The 24,604-nt window shown below is 39.5% G+C and overlaps 3 protein-coding genes across 4 annotated transcripts in view; 2 read left to right on the forward strand and 1 right to left on the reverse strand.

Annotated features, from left to right (window-relative positions):
- LOC108756818 (protein dachsous) overlaps positions 1-8,945 on the forward strand; it is a 72,420-nt gene extending 63,475 nt beyond the window's left edge. Inside the window, exons 14-16 of the mRNA XM_018500893.1 lie at positions 2,023-2,316; positions 5,431-5,884; positions 6,308-8,945. Of these exons, the coding sequence (XP_018356395.1) occupies positions 2,023-2,316; positions 5,431-5,884; positions 6,308-8,618 (3,059 nt within the window). The 3' untranslated portion in view covers positions 8,619-8,945. The remainder of the gene's footprint in view (positions 1-2,022; positions 2,317-5,430; positions 5,885-6,307) is intronic.
- A 1,479-nt stretch (positions 8,946-10,424) lies between these two features.
- On the reverse strand, positions 10,425-20,255 carry LOC108756819 (excitatory amino acid transporter). Of its 2 annotated transcripts, none has more exons than XM_018500896.1 (11): positions 19,729-20,255; positions 17,696-17,821; positions 17,411-17,618; positions 16,483-16,525; positions 16,146-16,399; positions 15,833-16,066; positions 13,538-13,732; positions 13,258-13,392; positions 12,919-13,027; positions 12,608-12,742; positions 10,425-12,310 (listed from the first exon to the last, which is right to left on the reverse strand). In XM_018500896.1, exons 1-10 carry the CDS (start codon positions 19,901-19,903, stop codon positions 12,620-12,622), a joined length of 1,602 nt encoding a protein of 533 aa, XP_018356398.1. In that variant the 5' UTR covers positions 19,904-20,255; the 3' UTR covers positions 10,425-12,310; positions 12,608-12,619. The 2 variants fall into 2 exon arrangements, with proteins under 2 accessions (XP_018356398.1, XP_018356397.1); XM_018500895.1 differs by having other exon boundaries at positions 12,624-12,742; positions 19,729-19,903.
- Positions 20,256-20,352: 97 nt separating this feature from the next.
- Positions 20,353-24,604, forward strand: part of LOC108756663 — a 75,104-nt gene continuing 70,852 nt past the window's right edge. The window contains exon 1 of the mRNA XM_018500653.1: positions 20,353-20,482. Within this exon, the coding sequence (XP_018356155.1) occupies positions 20,353-20,482 (130 nt within the window). The remainder of the gene's footprint in view (positions 20,483-24,604) is intronic.

The raw sequence follows: 24,604 nt of genomic DNA on the forward strand, positions 1-24,604 counted from the left end.
CGTAAATCATCTTTATAGGTTTTTACGGAAACACTGTGTTTTCCGTTTTTTGTATCGAGACGTAAATACATGTGAGTCAATAAATAACCTTTTTTGACATCAACAATCAATGTAGTAAAAATTAAAATTTACTTATTAACTACTTATTGTATTTTTATCGTAGAAAAAAATCGAAATATTTACAAGCAAATATGGCACTTTCTTCAATATTTATTAATTATTAAAAACTTTGGCTGTGATAATGAAATATATCTCATTAATTTATTAAAAAAATAAAATAGATGGTTCGTTTGGTAGAAATAAAATTTTATTGGGCCGTATTTAAATAAGGATTTACTTCAATGAAATAAATATTGTATTCCGCGAATAAATTTTTAAGTATCTTTCTCTCATTGAGAAGTATACTTTATCTCATAAGAAGATATGATGATCGTTGCGAAATTACTTGATTGCAACTGTGTACAACAATGAATCTTAGGCGAAGGCATAAATTTACATTTAAGGACAAATCGCGATCAAGAGTCGCATTCGCGTGGTGATAAGTGCACTTTGTGTGCTACGATCGTGTTATGCAGAGTACATATCCACCCTTTGTGCTCGCAAATTCATTCCCGCGATACGGTTTTCAATTTCCTCGCATACGTCTAGACAGGACGACGTTGTAATATATTTCGCGGTGGCTGCGGCTCCCGATCGTCTCCCTCGCGAGAGGTTCATCCGCTTCTTCAGGCGAATTCGTTTCGATCATTTCTTCTTAGTAACTGGCCAAGATAAAACGATTCGATAGTACGGATCCAATGCATTTTAAGCACCGACTCTCTTGATGTGTCTTTAACTTCGCGGAAGAGAACACGCGCGCCCATGAGATCCGTAGGCTGCACAGTTCGCGCATCGTATATATGTATCGTGCACGATCATTTCACAGTGACAAAGTGGCTTCGCGATGAGGGGACAAAAGAACGAAATCAAAGGCAGGCACCTTTATGCATAAGGATGCAATCCGCTAGTAGCGACCGCGCAGTTCACAATGCGAAGCGATAAAGCTCTTCATTCTGCTCGAAATCTCCAACGGACTTCTTTATTTTTGCCAAATGTATTTCACTTAATTCCGTCGCTATCAGATAGCAAAATAGCACTTACGATTATCCAGTTTATTTGCAGCAATGGGATTTTTGTGAATATATATGCATTTTTCGATTTCGAAAATTTATTCTTTATATATTAATATTAATTAACTCTCGGCTACAGTAATGGGTCATTTAGATTCGAAGTGAAAATTTTTGGACGATTTTACAATCTGTATGATTGGTACTGTGAAGTTTTAAATCGTAGATAAAAAAACTTTGAATCTTCCTCTCTCTCTACACTAGAAAAAATATTAAATTTTAATAAATATTTATTTAAATAGTTCTAAGTATATTTACTAAAGGTAAATATTTATTTATTTGCTATAAGAACCATTAATTTAATTTCACTTTTTATATTGAATAAATATTTCTCTACTGTAAGTAAATGTTTACTTAGCACTACTCAAAGAAATATGTATAAAAATTTATAAATATTTTCAGTGCATCAATCACCGTAAAGCGAAGGTACACACTTGTATTCTGTACTTCAAACAGGATGCTTTAGAATTTGAGTGTAATTTTTATAACTGTAACTGAGTTAAGTAAGAATAATGCATTTATTTGTGTATTTAATATCTGTCGGTACAAACGCATATTTATTAGTAAGCGCTAAAGAGACGTTCACTGTCAGAAATGTAACCACGAGCTTCCTTTATATGTAAATAAAGCTCGTGGTTATGAACGAAATTAAAAATAATGAATGATTTAACTGAAAATTAAGTTACAGAGTAGTTACTTCAATGTAATGAACGTATACATTTAATTTCATAAATTTCATGAATACATTAAATTTCATGTAATGTCATGAAATTAAATTCATATTAGTTAGTATAACTTAAAAGTGTATTAAATTTCAGTGTATGAAATTTTTAACAGTGTTCATCTTCAATTTCAGGTACTGCCATGGGAACTGTGCTGACGACCATCACGGCGAATGACGTCGACAGTTCGCCGGCGTTGACGTATCGATTCGATGACATGAGTTCGGGGCCCTTCAGCATCGACCGGTACGGCGGTAAGGTTGTTCTACGGAAACGTCTGGACGCCGAGATGCGTTCTGAGTACACCCTTCGGGTGATCGCCAGCGACGGGATTCATGAAGCGACGACCGATCTCACGGTTCGTGTGACCGATCTCAACGACAACACGCCGCAATTCAAGCAGGCTGTCTACGTGGCTGTTCTTTCGGGTACGTATCGAGCGCATACGATGCCTTCCTCTTTCTGCACGATTACGAGAGCGAATAAAACAGGTAGCCGATCGTCGGATCTGCGATCAAAACTTGGAACGATGATCGAACGAGATCGTTGCGTCGATTATCGCGCGGCGAACGCTCCAGCGAGCATAATTCTTTGATTTATTGGGAACGATCGTTATCGAGATTGCGAGGTTCTGTAAAACGGTAGCTTGGGATGAAATCGCGAGACGAGGAACCACATCACTGGCGATATACAGAAAAATGCATACTGCACGCAAATAATAATTACTTGTTTCAAATGTTTCAAAAGTTCATATATCCGTAAATCTGTCATTAGTTTGTCACAATTATCAAATTTATTAAAAATATATTCCGAATTCTAGAAAGTTTAATATTTCTCTCTCTCTCTCTCTCTCTCTCTCTCTCTCTCTCTCTCTCAAGATTATTAAATTAAAATAACTTCGATTTACTTATTATATAAAAACGCTTCTTCGATCAATTTTGTAATATTCTTTAAAAGAAAATTTTATTTTGTGTATACATATTAAAGAATTTTTCTATGATTTATAATGAATACATTTTAAGATTATTCAAAGAATAGATTCTTTGTTAAGGATAACCGTCGCTTAAGAAAGATAGTAAATTAAGTAATTACTTTTCTTAAAACAATGGAATAATATTTTTCTGTGCGTACGAGATTCCTCGCGAATAGTTTTGTTGCCGCGTTTTTTAAAGTGCATCTCTCTTACTGTTCGTGCATTAAAGAATTTAAATCTGTCAGTTAACGATCGATTAACGAATTAGTACGAGAGTTTTAACGAGTCTCATTTAGAGCGCAGATAGTTCAGTTGGCGTTGTATTGTTCCGTCGCCTTGTATCCTGTACTGGATGAAAAATCCACATTGAGGTTGCACGTCCATCAGTCGGGATTCATTATCGTTCGTACCGTAAAGTTGTCATTGGTCGCGCGAATTCTGTCACCCGGCTAGGCGAAGCATTTCGATATCGGCGTCCCATCAAAAAAAAATCGAAGCAACAGTGGCACAAAGAGATGAAGGAAGGATAAGGAGGCAACGGGAAGATACAGGCGGGCCCCTCGGTGCGAAATAAACGCGCGTTTAAAAACTGGTTTTTAGTAGACACGCGTTGTCCTGTTGCCCGTGTTCCAAACTCGAATTGACACCGCGCCGAGATAAAGCGCGCGAGAAAGAACGGCGCGGGGGTGAGAGGTGGTGAGGAGAGATGAGAGAGAAAGAGAAAGATAGAAGAGGATGACGAGCAGAAGAAAGACCGATGAAAAGTTAGCTGCTTGAATATGGGAGAGAGAAAAAGATAGTGATGGAGAAAGGGCGACGAGAGATATACGTATTAAGAGAGGGAAAGAGAATGCGAGATCAGCAGGACAGGGCGAAAGGAAGCAAGGAATGGCGGGGGGGGGATGCGGGACGAAAGGGGAGGGGGAGAAGATGGAAGGAGAGCTGAGGTGGATTGCGAACTCCTCGCACATAAATAAACGTGAGGACACCGTTTGCGTGGCAGCCGAAAAGCCGCCTTCACTGCAACCGTCCGCTTCGAGAAGACTCTCGAAACTTATTAAAAATACATAGGCCTGCGCTTAATGGTGCATTTGGATAGGCGGTAGGGAAGTAAGGACGATCCGGGTACCGGGAGGGTTGCGGATTGGCAAGCGGCGAATATGGAAGGAAAGAGCTCGTTCGAGCGGGGAGCTCCCACGGTGACGAGAACGTCGAATTTGCATCTTTTTCTCTTTTTCAGCTTCATCCCGTGTTCGCGAAAAGCTATGTGCCGTTCCTCTTAGAAGGGACAGGCAAAGAACGGCGATATGGCCGTAGAAGGTTGCAGACTTGAGACTGAGCGAAGAAGATCTCGGCGAAAGTTAATGAAGCGCCTGATCGGTTAATGGAACTGTTATAGATGTTCGCGAGGGTGATAATATCAGGATAGATCGAAGATCGGCTTTGCCAACCTCTCTCTCACGTTTTCTTAAAATTGTACGAATTTTAATGAAATACTAAAGAGCTATTAACTTTCAAATACCTACCTTTCTGTACAATGTAAGCTTTCAAAGTATCTGTCCCGCAGCGGAGTTAATGAGGGAACGAGACTGAGTGGACGAGCAGTGATACGAAGATTAGTAAGACTATATTATATCGACCGTGAGCGATCGAAATATTATTGGGCAATATAGAGTAGGATTAAGAAAAATGAGGAGATAGAAGGAAAAAGGAGATAGAAGGAATATTCTGACACTGCTGGAAATACGAATTTATCTTACAATTAGTGAGAAGATGTCGTGATGCGAGCATGTGCATACGCACTTTACAATAATTATACAGTTCTTCTTGCTCTCTCCGTCAGGTAATACTTTTTTTTTTTTTGTTCGAGGAGATACCCTCGCTCTCCTCCCGGCTGCGACGCGAGATCCCCGAAGGGAATCGTATCCTCCAGGTTTATTTCAAACCTTCCACGCACGCCACGCATCGGTCTATATCTTCCCCTGCCTCCTGTACTTTAGACCGCGGCTTGGCACATTAATGCCGAGTTATCCGACGATTTGAGACGCATCGAAATGATTTTTGTATGCGCAACGCGCCATCGAGAGCCTGGAGACCCACGGTACCGCGCGGCGCGATTTATATATAACTGGTTATTATTTCATACTTCCGTTCGGGCCTGATGTCAAGAAGGCTTATCCTCCTTGCTCGCCGTCGAAAAAAAGGCGTTTGTAATGTCGGTCCAGACCAGCGATGGTTGAGGACGCATCCGCAACAAGAAGACACGGAGAGTATTTTGAGCTCGGGGTCTGCTGATCTCTCGATCTTTCTCCCGCGTCCCTGTCGAGTGGTTCCTTGTACAATGTACGACTCGATAATCGATCTCGCGGAGAGTGCTTCTCGAGTCCCTGCCGTTCACTAATGAATACCGTCTCGTATGACGTTATATGAGCTCTCTTTATAATTTCGCATCTAAATATCTTTCTCTTTATATTCACTCCAAGAATATTTTAAAGAAACCTGGTACGAATTTATGTTAATATAATTACATGCTGCGTAACCGTGTCGTTTTTTTTTTTTCTCATTTCAGAAGGGCAAGGCAAGCAGGAAATTCTGACGGTAAACGCTACGGACGACGACCTTTCGGAGGAGAACAGCCGAGTGCGATATTATCTGCTGCGTCCCGTGAAGGGATTTTCGGTAGATCCCGTGACCGGCGTTCTGACTGTTAATCACACAGCGATATCCAGGCCGATACCAAAAGAGATGGACTTGGCGATTGTTGCGGAGGATCATGGCAAACCCGCGGCATCGTCGGTGTGCTCGGTTGTCGTACGATTTAGCAGTTTAAAGAGCGCCCTACCCGGGCGGGAATACAATTTCATGGTGAAGGAAAGTGTGCCAAAAGGTACGACGCTGATGAAACTTTCCGACGTAGACCTTCTGGATGGTGCCATCATTGCGGGCGACGATAGCGGAACATTTGAGATATCTAAGGATCGGCTGATACTTTCAAGGACGCTTGATCGCGAGACGAGGGACAGGTAAGCGATAGTTTAGATAGAAATTTGATTCTATGATTTTATACGTTGATTCTACGATTTTATTACGTTGAGTCTTAGGTCTAATCTACAATATGCTCTTTGCAACCGTTTTATCAGCAATTATATTTATTGTCATATATTTCTTGTCTCTTCCAAAGTTCGTCATCTTTTATCTTCAATGGTAAAAAACGAAGAAACAAAATAAGAGACAAAAAGGCAAGAAGTAAAAGTGGTAAAAAGTAAGAAATAGAAAGCAAATAACATATTGTAGATTAGTATTTATGTAGTTTAATTTTCTTATTGTTATATTATTCTCTCTCTCTCTCTCTCTCTCTCTCTCTCTCTCTCTCTCTCTCTTTACTTCTATTTTTTTTATTTTAGAATATCTAAGAGCTCTACTAAGTCGCGTATTTGATTTTTTAGATACATGCTACAATTGGGCAACAAGATCGAAAACACGACGACAGGCTTACTGATGGGAGATGAACCGATAATAGTAACAATCAACGTGGAGGATGTCAATGATAATTATCCGCACTTCCTCGAAAAGCTCTATGAAGTATCGATCAAAGAAGACGCCCCATACGGAACGACTATTGCCGTCCTACAAGCCAAGGACGACGACTTGGTTAATACCACAGCGGCCACCCTGGTGTACGACATTACTTCAGGAAACGACGGTGGTCTCTTCCGTGTAGAGAAGACAACTGGCGCGGTCTTAGTGAACTCCACGCTTGACTGCGATCTCGAGCCCGAAGTCTACAATCTCGTGGTGATGGTCTGCGACAGCGATCCGATTTTGCCTCTTTGCGCGCTCGCCAGTCTTCGCGTTTATCTGGAAGATGTAAACGACAATTCGCCAAAGTTTCCGGTTTCCGAATATCTCGAGTTTGTTGGTGAGAATGAGCCGATTGGCACAGTTGTCTTTTCCGCGCGTGCTTCGGATTTGGATCGTGGCATTTTTGGATCATTGAACTACTCTATTGTTTCCGCCGCCAGCGGATTCTCCGACATCGATGACAGTTGGAAGCTGTTCGCGGTAGATGAGACGGGTACCGTCATCACTCGTGCCGTGTTTGATTACGAGCAGCGGAATCGGTACGCTTTTACATTACGTGCCACGGACGCAGGAGGTCGTACAGCAGCAGTGCGTGTCAGAGTGGAGATTGACTCGAGAGACGAATTCTTTCCACAATTTACCGAGAGAATGTATCGATTCGGAATAAGGAGCAATACTCAAGTGCCTGGTACCGTAATTGGTCACGTGACGGCGACCGATCGCGATAAAGGACCCGATGGTCGAGTCGTGTATCAATTAACATCCCAACATCCTTATTTCAAATTGAATCGCACGACCGGTGCGTTGATCGTGAAACAGAAATTAATGCACATCGATATGGACGAATCACCCAGATTAGTAGTCAGCGCGAGTTCCGGTAGACAGGGCTCTCTATCTAACATGACAGTAGTAGAAATTGCACTAATGGATGATACCGAGCTGAACGGAGCTAGAGGAGCTACCGCTCTAGCGCCTACGGATATCGATTCGAATATGGCTGTAGCTACTTCGGGTGGTTTAGCCGATTGGGTCCTGGGTCTGTTGATCGCTCTTCTTCTTCTCATTCTCGCGTTTGGTGCCATCTTTCTCTACCTTCACATTCGTAATCGCCGTCACAAGAAGCCCGGTACGAAGCCAGGTCTAAATGGCGAGAGCAACGCTACTACGTCAAACAGTTACGTGGACCCGAGCGCGTTTGACACGATCCCGATCAGAAGTGTGGCCGGAATCGGGGCGAGCGGAAATGGTAGTTCCGCAAGTGGCGGGGGAGCAGGTGGCGGCGCTTCCTGTCAGTTCGCTCCTCCGAAATATGACGAGATACCTCCTTATGGAACATCCAGTCAATCCGGACAACAGCAAGCTACCTCCGAGCTTTCCGGAAGCGATCAGTCGGGTTCTTCCGGTAGGGGCTCCGCTGAGGATGATGGCGACGACGAAGAAATCAGAATGATCAATGAGGGTCAGCAGACCGGTGATTCCGCGAGCGACCTTTCAGTTCACAATACTCAGGAATACTTGGCTAGATTGGGCATCGTGGATCCTCCAGCTGGTACGCCTAGGAGGCCTCCCGAAGCTTTGCCTATGGACAGTTTGCATCTGTTTGAAGATGAGGCGAGCACCGAGGCAGATATAGCAACGTTGATTTATGGTAAGATTGGGGAATCTGGACGACCCACTTCTGGTCTGGAAGTACCAGGTGGACCATCAATGAATGGGTCTCTAAGTTCTATCGTGCACAGCGAGGAGGAGCTCACTGGTTCGTACAATTGGGACTATCTATTAGACTGGGGACCCCAGTATCAACCGCTAGCTCATGTATTCAGTGAGATTGCTAGGCTAAAGGATGATGCCGCCAGCGTTCAAAGTGGGAACTCCGGCAGCAGCGGCAAGACCAAGTCTGTACATAAAGCACCACCGCCACCATTGCTCACGTCCGTCGCTCCGAGATCGTTGGCGGCACCAGCGTTGGCGAGAGGAATTCTACCAAGGTCACCGATCAGTCACGATGCCTCTACCTTTCCTTCCGCTGCGCTAAGTCCGAGTTTTTCTCCTTCATTATCACCCCTAGCTACGAGAAGTCCTAGCATTAGCCCCCTCGTACCACCCGCCACCCAGAGATCCAATCAAAGTGCCAACCGAGGAATTCCCGTCGCTGATGCCGAGCTGAGGATTTGAAAATACTCATTTTAATCCGGCGTACTTTGCGTACTAATTTCTAGTGTTAATACAGAGATGACTCGTCGGGACTGCGACATCGGACGATGTGGTACCTCGTGTAATGCGAATAATTCCTGTTAATATGCGTTGTTAATTGTGATTTATTAATGGATACATGTATATTGCTCTCTCAGACTGTGCGAACAACGTGATCCGCGGGTATAAGTGTTAACGAGTTATTTTAATTTAGTAATTTCAATTTGATCGGCCATGGCCGAATCGTTCTCCCCGTCACGCGCAAACGCTACTTTCTCGCGATTAATTGTTACTTAATTAATTAATTAACAAAACATAAACTTTATAGATAGTTTTCGATTCAACGCGAGAAGCGGTACGAGTAACTCACGAGTGAAACAGAAAGCGAGAAAGCAGCGATTGCGCCTTGATAATTCCATATATGCTATATAATACAGACGTTCTTTATTCCGATCGATAGCTAATTGAAAACAAGTACTTTCTGAGCGGAATGTTGTAAATATCCGCCGGTTGCGACGGCGTTTAGTCATTAAGTAGTATTGTAAATAATATTCTATGAGAATAACGATGTTGTCATAATCAAAAAGATATAGACTGTCCTTATCGTAAACCGGAAACCAAATGATCGCGCCATGTTCATCAAGCCTTCGCGTGAATATGTACAGTAATCTAATTTTATTATCGAATCGATTAATACTACGACGAACATGGCGATATCATTCGACTTAAAAACGAAAACGCGCTACCATGAGCGAACTGATCACACACTGCATTTCGTGGCAGCGCATCTCTAAAGGTGTCCATATATATTCGTTGATTAATTGTTACTTCGTCCCCCGAACGCGATCTCGATGTAACGAGGGATGGAATTTCTCAGCCCGATACATATATACATAACGCACTGAATATATATATAAATGTATGTCATTTTGTATAAAATTGTTCTCTGTACAAAGATTTCCAAGCTGAGGCCCTTAGTGTGGGCCTTAAATAAATGAATTTTTTAGGAAGTTGTATTTTTTTATTATATTCCGACACTCATCTTAATCGAATAAAATTAATTTGATTAGTACTTTTAATTTGTCACGCAAAACACATTATCTAATAAGAAATTGGAAAGAGGGAAAGCGACAGGGATTTCTAATAAAGAAGACCAAATGTTTCCACGTATAAATCTGCTTTTAGTAATACAACACGTTGAGCCTTACAAGTATACACGTATTCTTCGGATTATTTTGATAAGTCCATGTTTTCTCCACTCGTTTTACTCTCGCAGCTATTATGTAGTATCCCACCTTTGCTTGAGCATAAAACGTGCCGAGTAACAGGAGCACTCGATATATCATTTAAAATAATATTTTTGACAAAATAGAAAAATTATAATTAACAAAATTAATTTGTAATTAAATTTGAAAAATAATTATCAATTATGAGTAGCAAGTTTTTCTACTTTTAATTATAAATTGTTGCATAGTTTATGATTCCTCCCTAATTTCTTTTTACAATCTATTTCGATGCCATTTCGATGTTTTACGGCAAGATACAAATTACAATTTATAATTTTTAAATATTTTTATTTATACTTGCTTTGAGTATTCAAAATAAAAGAATCCAGTTTTGCATTTACTTTTTGGTTGATTCATTTTCAACAATAGAAATTGATTTCTGTAAGGGGCGCGCGTGAAATAATATTTTATTCCGAATAAATTAGCTCCCAAAAGAATCTAAATAATGTATTGCAATTTATATGGATGAATAAGTAATAATTGCTAAAAATAATACTACGTACTCTCTATCTTCTCAAACAGTTTGTACATTTAAACAGTCTCTACGATGAAACACGTATCGACCTACCTATCTAGTGCCTAGTATTAGCGAAACCATATATAGGAATCGTTTACCCATTATTACGTCTAGCAAAATGGTATTATCATATTGTATATCCAGTCTTGTGGGCGCCCGACAATGAGCTGCGCTATTTAAATATCCGTTTTCTTTGTCATTCATAGAAGAATTAGTATAATCTTCCACATACGATCGAAAAACACGAACTTGTTTATTCTAATCTACGATCTGGACAACATCATATTGGAAGGTATGTTCTTCTACGGCAGGGAGCACTAATCGAAGAAGAGTGCAACGAGATAGAATCTTGGACGTACGTGTAATTACACGTGAATATAAACCAACATTATTGAAAGTTTCAAACACTTTTTGTTCCCATATGAAAAAAAGAAATTTATTTTGAAAATTTGAAATAGTTCTGAAGCGGTATAAAATGTTATCTCCGATTTGAACAAAATACACGTTCCAAGGTTTCAATTTCTGTCTCGATAAGCACTCTTTCGCAAAAACATTCGTTTTTCAAAAGCAGAACACATAGGAAGGTTCTATACATCAGTTTCCGTCAATTAATGGTCCGATAGTTAGATCGATATGGCTTTTAAAATCTATTTAAAGTTTTTTACTCGCTTGTAAGTCTTCTTTGCTGTATTTTCAGCGTGGAGTCTATATTAATCTCCGCTGAACACGTATATTGTTGCCGTATAATTTTCTTAATTTCTCCCCTCATTAATTTGGATTGTGATCAGTGACGTAATCGGTACGCAATACGCGAAGCGAGCGGTCTTTAAAGTTGTAGTCTAGTAATAACTGTATTCTAGTAATAACATTATAGGGTAATTAAAACATTATTTATTTTCCTAGATATGTGTGTAGTATGCACATAGCTACCTAACAGTTATCACATCAAGCTCCCTCCCCAAACATCGTAAAAAATTTCTTTATTTCCGATAGAAAGCTATTTATTCGTCGCGTCACTGATGACAGTCGTGCTCTGCAATCTTCAGATTTCGGAGCTAGGATGTTCTAAGTCACATCGAGAAGCGTCAGATATATTGGAATCGGCGTTTTACACGCGATACGTATCGCGATATATATCACGCGAGGGTATACCCGAAAAAGAAAACAAAACTCAGGCAAGACATTTTACTTTCATCGCGCCTGCCTGCTTGGCGCAAAATAAGGCACCACATTCGACATGCTGTTTATATAATCGATCGTAGAAACGGTCTTTAACGTCGATCATCTACGGGGTTTACTAGGGGTGTATCGTTAATCTACGATCGTTATCTATCATTTACTCGAATGTGAGTCGGTCAATCGGATTAATATTTTACTAATCCAGCCTGATCCCTTTAAAAGTCGTTGAACGACTTATATCCCGACTTTTTGCCTATACAATATCCAGCGTAATTATTATCGTCATAGCGATTGACAAAATGCGCTACCTTCGAGTCTTTGGAAGCCTCGATCGTAATTTCAATTTTTATTGCTGTACCTGCACATGTAACATGTAGTCCGTTCTTATTGACAATTAAATATCTTCGAGTCTTCATTAGCAATCGCATTTTCCGCAAGAGCTTCCATCTTGTCTTATAAAACTCCTTACGGAAGATCATGATGAACTTCGAGGATTGTTTAAAACAAAGAGAGGAAACTAAACGCGCATTTGGCGCAAAGTACGTTTACGATCCTCGTCGAACAATTCAAACAGATGGCAGAATCAATTTATTTGCTGATGAGATTCTGCGACGTTAAATTATTTCGCCGAACTAACCATTAGTCAAACGGTCTCTTCCGTCACACTTCTCGACATGTGTAATATTCCGAAGCTGAAAGAAAGGAAGAAATTTGTAGAATGCTTTCGCTGTTCAACTTGAAAACTTGACACAGAAAAAATGCGAAATTGTCATTTGTTCAATGTTTATTCTTATGACGAGGAAGATTTATTGTGTGCGCAAAATGCGTGTGAATTTTATCAAGCTTAGCTAGCTTTGACAATCTCCATTTTTTTCCCGTCAAGTCCCCCGTTTGCTAATTGGCAGATAAATCAGCGATTCGCGAAGCGATGTTATTAATAAACTGACATGATCTTATAATGATCGTACAAAGTGATAGCCTAGCCCTACCAACAAGCGTGTTTACTTGGCGATCCCCGTTATCCGTGCGTCATCTTGCATCTCGACAACAACGGTGTCAGGATCAGGTACCCTGTTGGCGGTAAGACATCCATTGGCGATAGTGGTTGGCAGCACAGTCTCCGACTAAAAATCAATTATTGCGCATTGTTACATCAGTGTGAAGATAAAAACCGTTTTGCTAGCAGGAACAAATAGGCGAATTATATAGAAACGTTAAACACGCCTTTTCAGTTTCAGTTACGTTACTAACACAGCGTAATTAATTATTAAAGTTATTTTATAATTGTTTTGTATTTTACTTGATAGGCTGCTGCGTCCAATGCCATCAATTCCTTTTTCGAGAGCTGCTCGACAACTGCAGCGGCGTAACAATCTCCTAGCATATTATTGGTGGTTCTTATCCGATCCCTAATTGATATAAAATTATATTCACATTAATAGGTAATATTAAAACGTTTTGTTAATTGTTGAAGGAATTACAACGTTCGAAAAAATTATAACATATATATGATATTTCTTTTCCTAAAATTCTTAGAAACGAAACTTGTATTAGTTTATCTCGTAGCATATCGTAATAATAAGGCATATTACGAGATAAGACATTTCACGAATAAAAGAATATTCTGCCCGATACTCACACAAACCAATCGATTGCGAATAAAAGAGAAACGTCATTAACGGGAGCATCAATAGCGCTTAGGACAACTAACAGCAGGACGAGCGCAGCGCTTGGTACCGAGGCCGACGAGACGGAAGCAGCAGTGGACGTCAAACTTTGCAAAACGAGATGATAATAAAAAATAGGACAATAAATACATAATTAAATACAAGCAAATACATAATTAGATAAAATATTGTAAAAAAAAAATTGATTCGATAAAAGAGAGACTTATTGCAAGGCAAGGAAGGGAGACTTACATAACGGTGATGATCTCCCCAAAGCCCATGAAGATACCATTCATCTGGGCAATGAATATGCTGGCGACGGCGACGAAGAGCGCGGTACCATCCATGTTGATATTGCAACCGATCGGCAGGACGAATCTGGTGACTCTAGGGTCGACTTTGAGCTTCTCGGTCATCAGACGAAAAGTCACAGGAAGTGCGGCAGCCCTGTACAAAGCTGCGTTAGCAAAAATCGGGCAAAGCACATTTCCGTTGATGGTAGAAAGATTCGCTCCACGTTGTTGCCTGTCGCTGCAGTCGTGATGGTCATTCTGGCGTAAATTCACGGGACAGAGATATACAGCGATGGTTTATTTATCGATAGTTTCTCAGAGAGACGTAACCGATTAAGGCTTGAGTTGAAACAGAACGGATATACGAAAGGGTGTAACCACAGAAAAACGATATCCGAATGAAGGAGGAATACTCGGAATTAATATCGACGCATTGTTAACTGCGGATAGTAGAAAGAGTGCCAGACACAACTGCCAGAATGACCGTGAGAACAACCTGAAAATCAACCGGGATTAGCTTAGATCACAATTTGCCAGGATATCCGCCAGGCCGCATCGCCCACCGTGGATTCTACAACAGACAATGTCGTATGTACCTTCATGTTGCGGCCATCAATTACTTACCAAGCGCTACCCTCTGTCTCTCAGAGTCAACCACCTGCAAAAGGCCGCGTGCAGTGCGTGTTCTAATACATCATCATGATATTCATACAGTCTCTGTTCAGATACACTGAGAACAGTTTCTCAGTCAGTCACAGTGTACGCACAGTTGTGTACGCTCTCTTCTGGAAACAGTTAATCCACAGAGAAACAGATTGAGTTAGATAACAACTGTATAAAACCTAGCTGGATCATAAACAATATTGAGCACTGCTAAAAGTAATAATACCAGGTGGGAAAGGGGGGGGAAGGAGCGACAGCGATGGAGGAATGCGGAACAGGAAATTGGAATGGTACAGGATAATTCATTTCGTATTAGAATTAGACGTATGTTGGAGTGAAAGAAAGAAAGGAAGTATTTCAGAGGTGCAAACTGAATTTGATTCGTAAGTGCGAACTGAAAAAATGATCGTTGCTTTGCGTGACTCTCAAAAATGAATTATTCAAGAGAGATAAATAATCGCACGTTGTTCAGGAGTTGTACAGCCGGTCATCGACGTCCTCGTCGTACCTGCAAGAGCGAGCTCGGCACAAGCAACCAATATTTTTTCAGTTACGCCAATTCATTGTTAAAAACGACTTAAAATTAATCGTATGGTTTGGCGTGGAGGTCTCCTTTGGCTCGGTTTCTTCTCCCCCTTCCTCGCCATCGTGAGAGAAGAGTTCGAAGATACCGATTATGGGAATCCTTAGAAGACTTCCACACCGCGAATCAGTCCAGGTAACACGGAGTCAGCGGATCGCCGGTTTGGGCAACATCGTTGCCGAGTAGTTTCACTTTTCGCAATAACATCGCTACTGGACATTGTGAAGGTAACCCCGTGATTTTTCATTTGTCGCAATAAATACGTTATATTTTGCGCGACGACGAAATTCCGTTTTGCGTAACAATATGACTACGAGCTTGCGGAAGTTCGTATGATTTGGTGGTCGGGAACCGGTAGTATCAGCATTCTAAGTGCTACCCGGAACTGCATACCTCTTTCCCTCTTTTTCTCTTTCTCATGTGGCATGGCGAGCTCTCCTCGCAAGCAAACATTAAAAGAGATTGTCATATATGGAAGAAAGACTAACAAGGATAATTTGGAAATTGGCCAGCTCTTCCACAACGTTATTATATAGAAACTAAGCAAGAGGATTATATGAAGCAAATTTTTCTCAAAGTTATGTAAAGCTGGCTCGAATGATTTGGGAAAGGAATATCGGGATTGTGGCCTCGCAAAGCCTCCACACAGCTGGCTGAAACATATTGTCTTCATCAATCGATTCGATCAATACACGTCTTTCATCGCCACGTATCACTCATTGTCTATTTTCTTTTACGGCGTTAAAATGTTTTGAAATTAATTACTCGCACTATATCAATCGCGCGACAGACCAGCTCGATTTCGCGTAAACATAGAAAAGGTCCGCGTGGCAGAAGAAACAAAAGGATGGAAGGAAGGAAGTGCGGAATATCTGCGGGAGATAACCGATGAGGGACGGAGGCTACGGAGGTCAGAAAAATACGATCACAACGTTGACCGAGGCCCTGTGAGGCAGGCGAAATGGATTCTCTCAAGGTCGGGCTCGGGTTCGAAGATCGACGACTCACGTTGATGCCATGGCGAAGGCGGTGAGGGTACCCTGGGCCAGGCCGGCGTAGAATTTAAAGGGGTTCTTTCTAACGAAGGCCGCATATATCAGCTGCATGATCACCAGCTGATAGAGAAACACACCGATCGCGATCGTGACGATGAACCACGCCAGCTGCGACATCACCAGTACCAGATCGTCCACGCCAAGTATTTTGCCCGCTATTACAGAGGTGATGCCGATGGGTGTCATCCTGGAAGGATATACAAATATTTCTATTCCATTATACGAAGAGCGACATCAAGTTATTTACTATTTTTCATGACGCTCACCACATAACAGTTGAGACCATTCGCATGATGACTTCGAACACAGCCTTGAAGAAATCTATAACGACCTGACCTTTCTCGCCGAGTGTCCCCAGAAACGTACCAAAGACCAAGCAAAAGAAAACTATACCCAGAGTGTTCGTGCCGCTTCTGTACTGTACCACTCTCATCAGTTCCTCATCCCCCAAGACTGCCGTTGGTAACTGGTCGGTGACGTTCTGGTGAGGTTGCTTTTTCGGGACATACACTGTGTGCGCCTGTAACAACATTGTCATTATTCAATATCTTTTCGAGTTCTTTTCGTTTCATTTTCATGTCGTAAGAATCGGAATGTCCTTACTTGTTGGAAAGCTGCTTGAAACAAATTGTCCGGAAACATGTTCCTGCGGAAAAACATTAATTCAAAATCGTATATATTTCAAATATTCGACCGAATACATTGAATAAGTCTAGGCAGAATCTTCGCGTGTTACATGAGAAGGGGCTGTGTACTTTAAAAATAACGCCATTCCCGCGGCCTTCGTTTTATTCATAGCCCTTACACATTGATTAAATCGCGGCGCAAGCTGCTATGGCGACTTTTCAATAAAAACGATCTTACATTGCGTCACTGAAGCGAACAATTGTTAAATGATTTCCGATAACCGAACCGCGATATCTCGATTTTAATACCACGTTGGAGAATCGCCCTGGGCATCGCGCGATTTTTAAACGGCGTTTTTTCAGCTCCTAGCGTGAATAAAACACGTACGATCGATAAACTATTTTCATCTAGACGAGTAGTATCTGCGATCACGATGAATTTCATTTAGTTGAGTTCACGATTCGTGAAATGCCACGACCTCAAATACCCGACTTAGATAACTGTATTACCACAATGATTCAGCGATGACGAGAGTATCACAGATCGATATTATTTCAATGTCGCGTTATCGTCGTGCACACATTTCTCAAAGTTTTCGCAATGGAGTACCGCAGCGGAAGTGCTCGACCTATTTTTGTTGGCGATTCGAAAGCTACGATAGTCAACAAATTCAGCGAGAGGTTTAAATGCAATTTAAAAGAAAACAAATCGGAATCGATTTACATTATTTTTCTACCGTCTCATATATCTGTATTGACCTTTATACTCCATCGCGCTTCAGTTTTTTTTTTTTTTTTTTTTTTTTTTTTTTTTTAAAAGGAAGACTTCCAAGTGAGTCTATGTGCATTATTGATATTGACAGAATCGATATCGGGCGATGAGAGACATCGTAGACATAATTTACCTTCCCAGATCGAGCAGGCTGTCTAATATGTTAACGGCTCTCGCATGATGCGAAGGGCCGATCGATTCCCTGATGCCGGGATTACCGGGATGAATAACGAGTACTAGGGCTACGCCAAGCACAGCATTGAGTAAGGACGTTAGTATGAAGTACACCAAAGTTCGAACGGCAATCATTCCGTTCATCCTGGCGTTTAAGCTCGCTGAGCCTGAATACATAAAAATGATTACGTTTCGACGTACACTTTACCGTGTACATCGAAGCAAGCTGAAAGAAAAAGCTCACCTGATATGAGGCTGGCGATTACGAGAGGTAAAATCATTAGCTTTAGCAATCTCATAAAAAGCTCGCCCGGATAACTGATCAGCATCACCGCATCGTCTCCAAGGTCTAGAGGTCGCAAACCAAACCCTGCGACGAGATATTATCAGATTAATCCGCGATTCCGCACCACGAAAACTTTACTTTTTCACTTGCTCGCATAAAACTCTTAAGAACTTCTACAGGATGCTTGTCCTTGAACTATATTTAAATTTATTACGGTCAATTGGTTTATTATTCGATCGCGAAGAAGGGGCGTCGCGGTTGGCGAAAAGGTGAAGGTTTGAGCAATTTTTCTTTTCTACCTAATGGTAATTAGTTGTATAAGCTATCTACGTCCTCATAAAGGCCATAAAGCATAAAGCATAATGTTTTCTCAAATGAATCATTCATCGAGATAGGTGATTGTACAAATAATAGATTGCTTCTTTAATATTGTATTAAAAAACCGATAGAAAAATTGACAATATGAGGACTAACAGTGTAACCTTGAATTCTACATCTTTAAAAAAGAATATGAATGGAAGCTTTGATTTAGACTGATCTATCGAGCGGCATCGTATAAATTATTACAATACCATCAACGTTTCTACTTATAGACAAGTATCTATGGATGTTATATGTTCGCTCATTAGATACTGAATCAAGTTAGAAATAAAATTTTGTGTAGATGTAACACCCATTTGTATATTGATTGTTTTATTAATACTTTTGCTAATCGTTAATTCTTATGTGCGTTTACATGAAATGTACAGATTTATTAAGTAATTTAATGAATTTATAAAACGTTCTTCGTGTTATATTTCAGTTATAATTCAATAAATCATTTCAATTCTATAACACTGTACAACTGAAACCAATAACATCAATCCTCACTTGATTAAATATGATTCAACGTTTATTAACATTCGCAGATAAACAAATGATATATTCACGATAGCTGTACATGACTTACTGTGTTACACGAATACATAGTTCTTATTATATTGCTTCCAAGAGGAATCAATATGATGAAATTTATTAAAGGAAACCCTACATCTCGATGGGCAACATTTTTTAACGAGATAAAATTGTGTTGCTTATTTTTACGTAATCGAAATGATAATTTCGAACTAGATCGTTCGAGATATACATGTAAAATTGACCTATGCAAAAAGCTCACTTGTATTGTACAATAAGCATAAAGCGTATTGTATTAGCGCTGACGTAAAATTTCTATAAACATTCGCCACGTCACAGGTATTTATTATGATTATATGTGCGTGTTTATATTACGGAATAAAAAGTTTTTATATTAAAGGGATTAATTTAGCTTTTATATAACATTTGCATTTATTATTATATGATCTTTATATGAGCGTAAAAAGAGACATTAAGATTTTTTGATGTGATAAAAGAATTTCTGTTGGGTTGAATAAGATTAAAATCTAAATAATATGGAGTTAGTTCTATACATAGAACTACTAAATAGATCATGTATATGATAACCATTGTAAATGGTGGTCATAATTTATAGCTGACGTAAAGAGATGGAATACTAAAACGCGACTAACGATTGCGATATACAATAAATATTCTATATATCGCGCAAGTTATTTTCTACTTAATTTCTGTATTATTTATTGTGTCTTTCAATATCAGCAACGCCTGCAAACAACAGTCAATTGTAGAAAGTAATACAAAATTGCTATCAATTTATTAATTATCCTAAAGTTATATAATAATAATAATAATTTTACTTAATACTGTTTTATTTAACTGTTCCATTTAATATTGTATCATAATTACATATATATGGCATTTATATTGAAATTAACGCAAAAAAGAAAAGTTAAAAATTAGAAATTAACTCTCTTTGGAAAAGTTCTCTTTTCTTTTCGAAATAAAACACAGTTTCTTCGAAAAGAAATATTCTGAAATTACAGTTTCTCAAGTGCTTTAATTCGTCGTGTTAGTAATAAATGTGACAAGAAGAAATCAACATTTTCGTCGCTCACCGAGAATTACGCCAAAGAGTACGCCGGACAGGGTGACCAAGAGTAGCAGGTTCTCTCGCATCCACTTTCTGGTGTCGGCGGTCACCTTGCGGGGACCCTGAGAGGCCGAGACGTCCTGCCCGCCCATCTTGGCGAACAGATATTCGGAGAATCGGGCAGAGGACTTTTCTTCCATCTCACTGGGCCGCCAGCAAGCGGCGTACCAGTGACCGGTGCTGGTCGCGTACGAACAGGCCGATCCTCCCGCCGATCTCCCCAAACTCCCTTCTCGCGATCTCTCGCGGCTAACGGCGGGGCCCCGGCAGCACCACGACGACGACGGGTTGCCGTTTTGGGGGTGTTTCGGTAAATCCGTGCAGAAGGACCAATCACTCGCGCCTACCAGACGTCGTAGTAGCCTGGCGGCTTGGCGAATGCCTACTAATTCGATCGTGGTACCGGGATGGGATCGGACTATCCTCCTAGTGACGTTGATAATAATAATAATCAGTGGCTCTGCTAGAGCTCGCGAGAGATCGTCTAATCTCCGCCCGACGTCTCTTTATCTAACTTTCCCGGTATATGCGTAGTATCTTCTACGTCGAAATGTAAAACGACCCTAAAACGACTCGTGCGCTCCGAAATATGCCTGTCTATCTCTTCTCTATAAATGAGAAGGTGTCGCAGGTAACTTCAGTTTACGAGATCCTCGTCTACGAAATTGCTCGAGTAGTTCCTTTTCTCAAGAGCTCAACTGTTCGTGCTGTTGCACAAGGTCAGTTACCCAAGAGGGCTGTTAGCCGTTTTCCTCAAGTACGTTACCGTTCGGTATCACCGTTCTCCTTCCAACTAGCACACTTCACTTCGTGAAGCTGATTCCAAGCTCTAGGCGGAAATAAGAGGAATCGATTCGCGTTTGCACGGCGACGATGACGAAGACGAAGATGACTGATTCAATGGACTGTTCTAATCAGTATATTGCCGATATAACTGAGCGTGCGCGTGGACTTCCGACACGTTACTCGCAAAGGATGAGCCCCGACTGCCTGGTTACCGGCGGACATTGCCGTATTGATTTGCCAGGATTTCGCCGTATCCCCAAGCGTTCCCCGTTCTCCCGCCCGGCGACGACAGCGTAACGCCTGCGCGTAACTCTACAGTGGTTAAGTCGGTCGCTAAAACGTGAATACGCACTACCCCCGATACCGTTGCTGCGCGATGGTGCATCGCGAGGAGAGACGAATGAGGGTAGATCGAGAGATGACGGCCAAGGGGATGGGGTATGGACCAGAATATGAGCCTTGACACGCAAAAGTAGCGAGGACGAAAGAACCAAGGATGTTGCTGACAAGGGCAACCGGAAACTTCGTCAGAGCAGTCAGAGTCACGATGTATCGTCCTATCTTGGACAAGTACAAGACGCTGCTCTTACATTTTACGACGTAATTCATTTTACGTCGAGAATTAAAGTAACTTCGGGCGAACGTCGCAGAATCGAAATCATACTGCGTAATATTCTGCTTTCCAAGAAAAATATATCAACCTAGAAACGGAGTAACTCAATTTAAACGCCGACACGACATTGAATAATTTATTACCCACCAACCTAAAACACGATATATACGGAAATAGAAATTATTTACTGTTTATTTATATTTTTTTCTCCTTTAATTTTAAAGTCCTATTTTGAAGAAAATAGGACTGCTAAATGAATTTTTGCACAAGGTTGTTATAAGTACGTCAGCGATAGTTCTATGTGGGATGATGCTTATCACGAATACATATGTAGCTCAATATCAATATCAGCTTATTTTAAGAACTGGGTAATCCAGTTTATTTTAAACGCTTAACGTCGATACGAATCGAATAAATCGTTGCACATTAAAATATGACGCGTGATGTACGAAAATAAATATATATTATCGGTTATATTTATATTGTTATCTATTTAAAAAATACAAAAAAATGGAAAAATAATTTTGCATACAAAATTTGCGTTAAAAGATTTTTGTCTTATATAATTTAAGTATATAATATAAAAAAATATAGCTATTTTTAAGAAATATATATCACGCCTTTGCTTTAGCGGTGAATGGCGAGTTGGATAACTGTCTGATCGAACGTAGGTAAACTACCTTCGTCTGACTGCGACAGTAGTTACTATTGACGAGTCTGGGATAGAAGGCGGACACAATGAAATGATTTCTGGAAACAATGAAAGATGGAAGCACGGCATTTGAATGATAATCTATCTTTTTGTCACGGACAGTAGAAAAATCTTGACTTATAAAAACCGTGTAATTTATTGAAAACGGCAAAAAGTGTAATTACTTTGCATTAAACAATACTGCGCTAATAAAATTATCAAATAAAGAAAGGGGAAGCTTACAATAGACTCGTAAAATCTGGGAAACTCAATACAATGGAAATTTCAATTTCATTTTATCTCCAATAGCGTATCGCTTTTGTATAATAATCATGTTATGTCGCTGTCGGCTGCACTCACCTCGTGGAAAATTGGAAAAGCGACACGAGATCCCAATTGACTGAGCATGCAAGCGTAATGAAAGGTGTGTAACATCATGCAGAATATATTCACGATATAACGATGTGCAACAGTTATTTATTCGCTATTGAAGCGAATAAAAATTTTGTAATTATTCTCATTAGTATTGAAATCCGAATGGACAATTTTGCAAAAACAATGCTCTTCATTAACCATTATTGTTAAGTTATTAACAGTTTGACGCGGTCAACGGATACTCTGACATTAATAATTAATATTTATTGATTAACAAAAACGTACTTAATAAAATATAACACAATTTTAAATGGGATAAAAATACTTAAAAATTTATTTCTAGGGGATATATAACGTTTATTTTATAATAAACTAAATTTAAATACTTTATTTAAATACGGGGAGTAACAGTCAAATTTTTTTATAACCAATAAATATTGAAGAAAACGGAACATGTAACACTTGCTTGTGAATGTTTATGTTATAATTAAATTTACATTAATTATACCCTTATAAGATAGAGAGATGTAAAAATAATAAATTTTCAGACTTCTAGGCATCTGGGCAATACTTTTTATTTCCTTTTTTTAGAACAAAGGTATAAAGAAAACCATATATGAAATTTAAGTTACACATATGGTGTATAAACTCACACTGAATTATTTAAGCACCTAAGATCCAGCTTGACTGTTAAAGGCTTTATTCCAAGTTGTTGTGTAATCATATTTACAATTTTAAGAAATTCTTTAACATATCCGATGTGATGTGGCCACCCAACTTACTTAAAGATTAATACCTTCTGATTTTTTTATTGCGAAATCAACAATAAAAAATTAAAATAATGTAGGAAATTAGACAAATGAAAATTTGGTGCGGTACTTAATGCACAATCATTGATTATATGTATACATAAATTATATTCACACTCGAACGTTTCGACCACTTCTTGGGATCATCCTCAACGAAGAAAAAGAAATATAATAAAATTTTAATACGTAGGAGGGTGAAAACTTTATTATATTTCTTTTTCTTTGTTCATCTCGCTGAGGATGATCCCAAGAGGTGGTCGAAACGTTCGAGTGTACAGCAAGTCAAGAATATAATTTATATAATTTATATATAATTTACATATAATCAATGATTGCGCATTAAATATCGTACCGAACTCTTGTTTGCCTAATTTCCTACATTATTTGAATTTTGAGAGTCTACAACCAGTAATTCTTATTGATGAAAAATTAATCGATCGACGATTATGCTTCGTTCAAACACGAATCAAAATATGTTATATCCGTTACCGATGAATGTTATTTGAAACATATGAATTAAGTAATCCATCAACGAAGAGATATTTTGAAACAGGCCATCCTGTTGAATAATGGACACTTCCTCGCAATCCGAGTCTGCAGAACGTTACGAGAGTCAGGTCTCATCCGCCTCGTAAATAATCCAAAAGCACGAAGACACGATACGGAGCATCAAGTGCTGTGTAATGGATAAATGCCTATTTACCGATATATACAGCACAATGTGTTCCACATCGCTCTTCTGCAAATCCTAAAAACTCGCTGACTCCGAAGGCGATCTTACACGATCAATAATGCTGATCAGTAATATCGAATCAGTAATACTGACAGTATGTACCAATATTTTTACAATTTCATACACGATCAGTATTATTAACGATGTATTTTTGTTTTATGTACATTGTCTATTGCACTGTGAATATAATAATAATAACTATAATAATAATAATAATAATAATAATGATGATGATGATGATGATGATGATGTACTGTGGTTTTTAATAAAGCGATGTTGATCGAGAGTTAAATTCCAGATCACCGTATTCTATGTCAATCCATCAATATTAACGACGTACAATCAGTAATATTGTCAGTATTTGTTAATACTGATAGTATTATTAACCGCGTAGGGTCACCTCAAGATTTTTAGTGCCTGCACGAATGCTGATATCTATCGAAGGAGACGAGAGTCGGTCAAAAGGAAAAATGTTCCTTATCCGTAATCGCGTAATTGTCGCTTAATCCAAAAATCTCGTCTGACGTGATAAACAGGTTTTTGATTCGACAATATGGCAGAGTGATTCGTATCAAACGCGTGAGAAAATCGCAAAAGAAATTACTTTGAGGACCTCTGTAGGATTCTGCTAGTAGAATTCTATTTACATTCGATAGAATTTATTCCATTTAAATGTAACTTTATACAAATGTAGTCATTTTTTATAAACTTGAAATAAGAAAGTCATTTTCGAAAGGCAGTGTTTTGCAGACTAAATAGATGAAGCATTTTCTCTACCTTTCTTCCTCTTACTTTCTTTTTCTGTCAAAAAGAAACATTATTTATATACCTCAT

Source organism: Trachymyrmex septentrionalis, unplaced genomic scaffold (genome assembly GCF_001594115.1).
Source record: "Trachymyrmex septentrionalis isolate Tsep2-gDNA-1 unplaced genomic scaffold, Tsep1.0 scaffold13, whole genome shotgun sequence".
Classification (NCBI taxonomy): domain Eukaryota; kingdom Metazoa; phylum Arthropoda; class Insecta; order Hymenoptera; family Formicidae; genus Trachymyrmex; species Trachymyrmex septentrionalis.

Bases quoted from the DNA above. Each gene is read 5' to 3' on its own strand.
- LOC108756819 (XM_018500895.1), bottom strand. From the start codon at position 19,903: ATGGAAGAAAAGTCCTCTGCCCGATTCTCCGAATATCTGTTCGCCAAG. The intron at 16,526-17,410 runs GTAAATTATGTC...GTTTTTCCGCAG, and splicing joins AGCCTGCTCGATCTGGGAAG to GAACATGTTTCCGGACAATT. The intron at 12,311-12,623 runs GTAAACACGCTT...CCTTTCTTTCAG, and splicing joins CGGATAACGGGGATCGCCAA to CTTCGGAATATTACACATGT.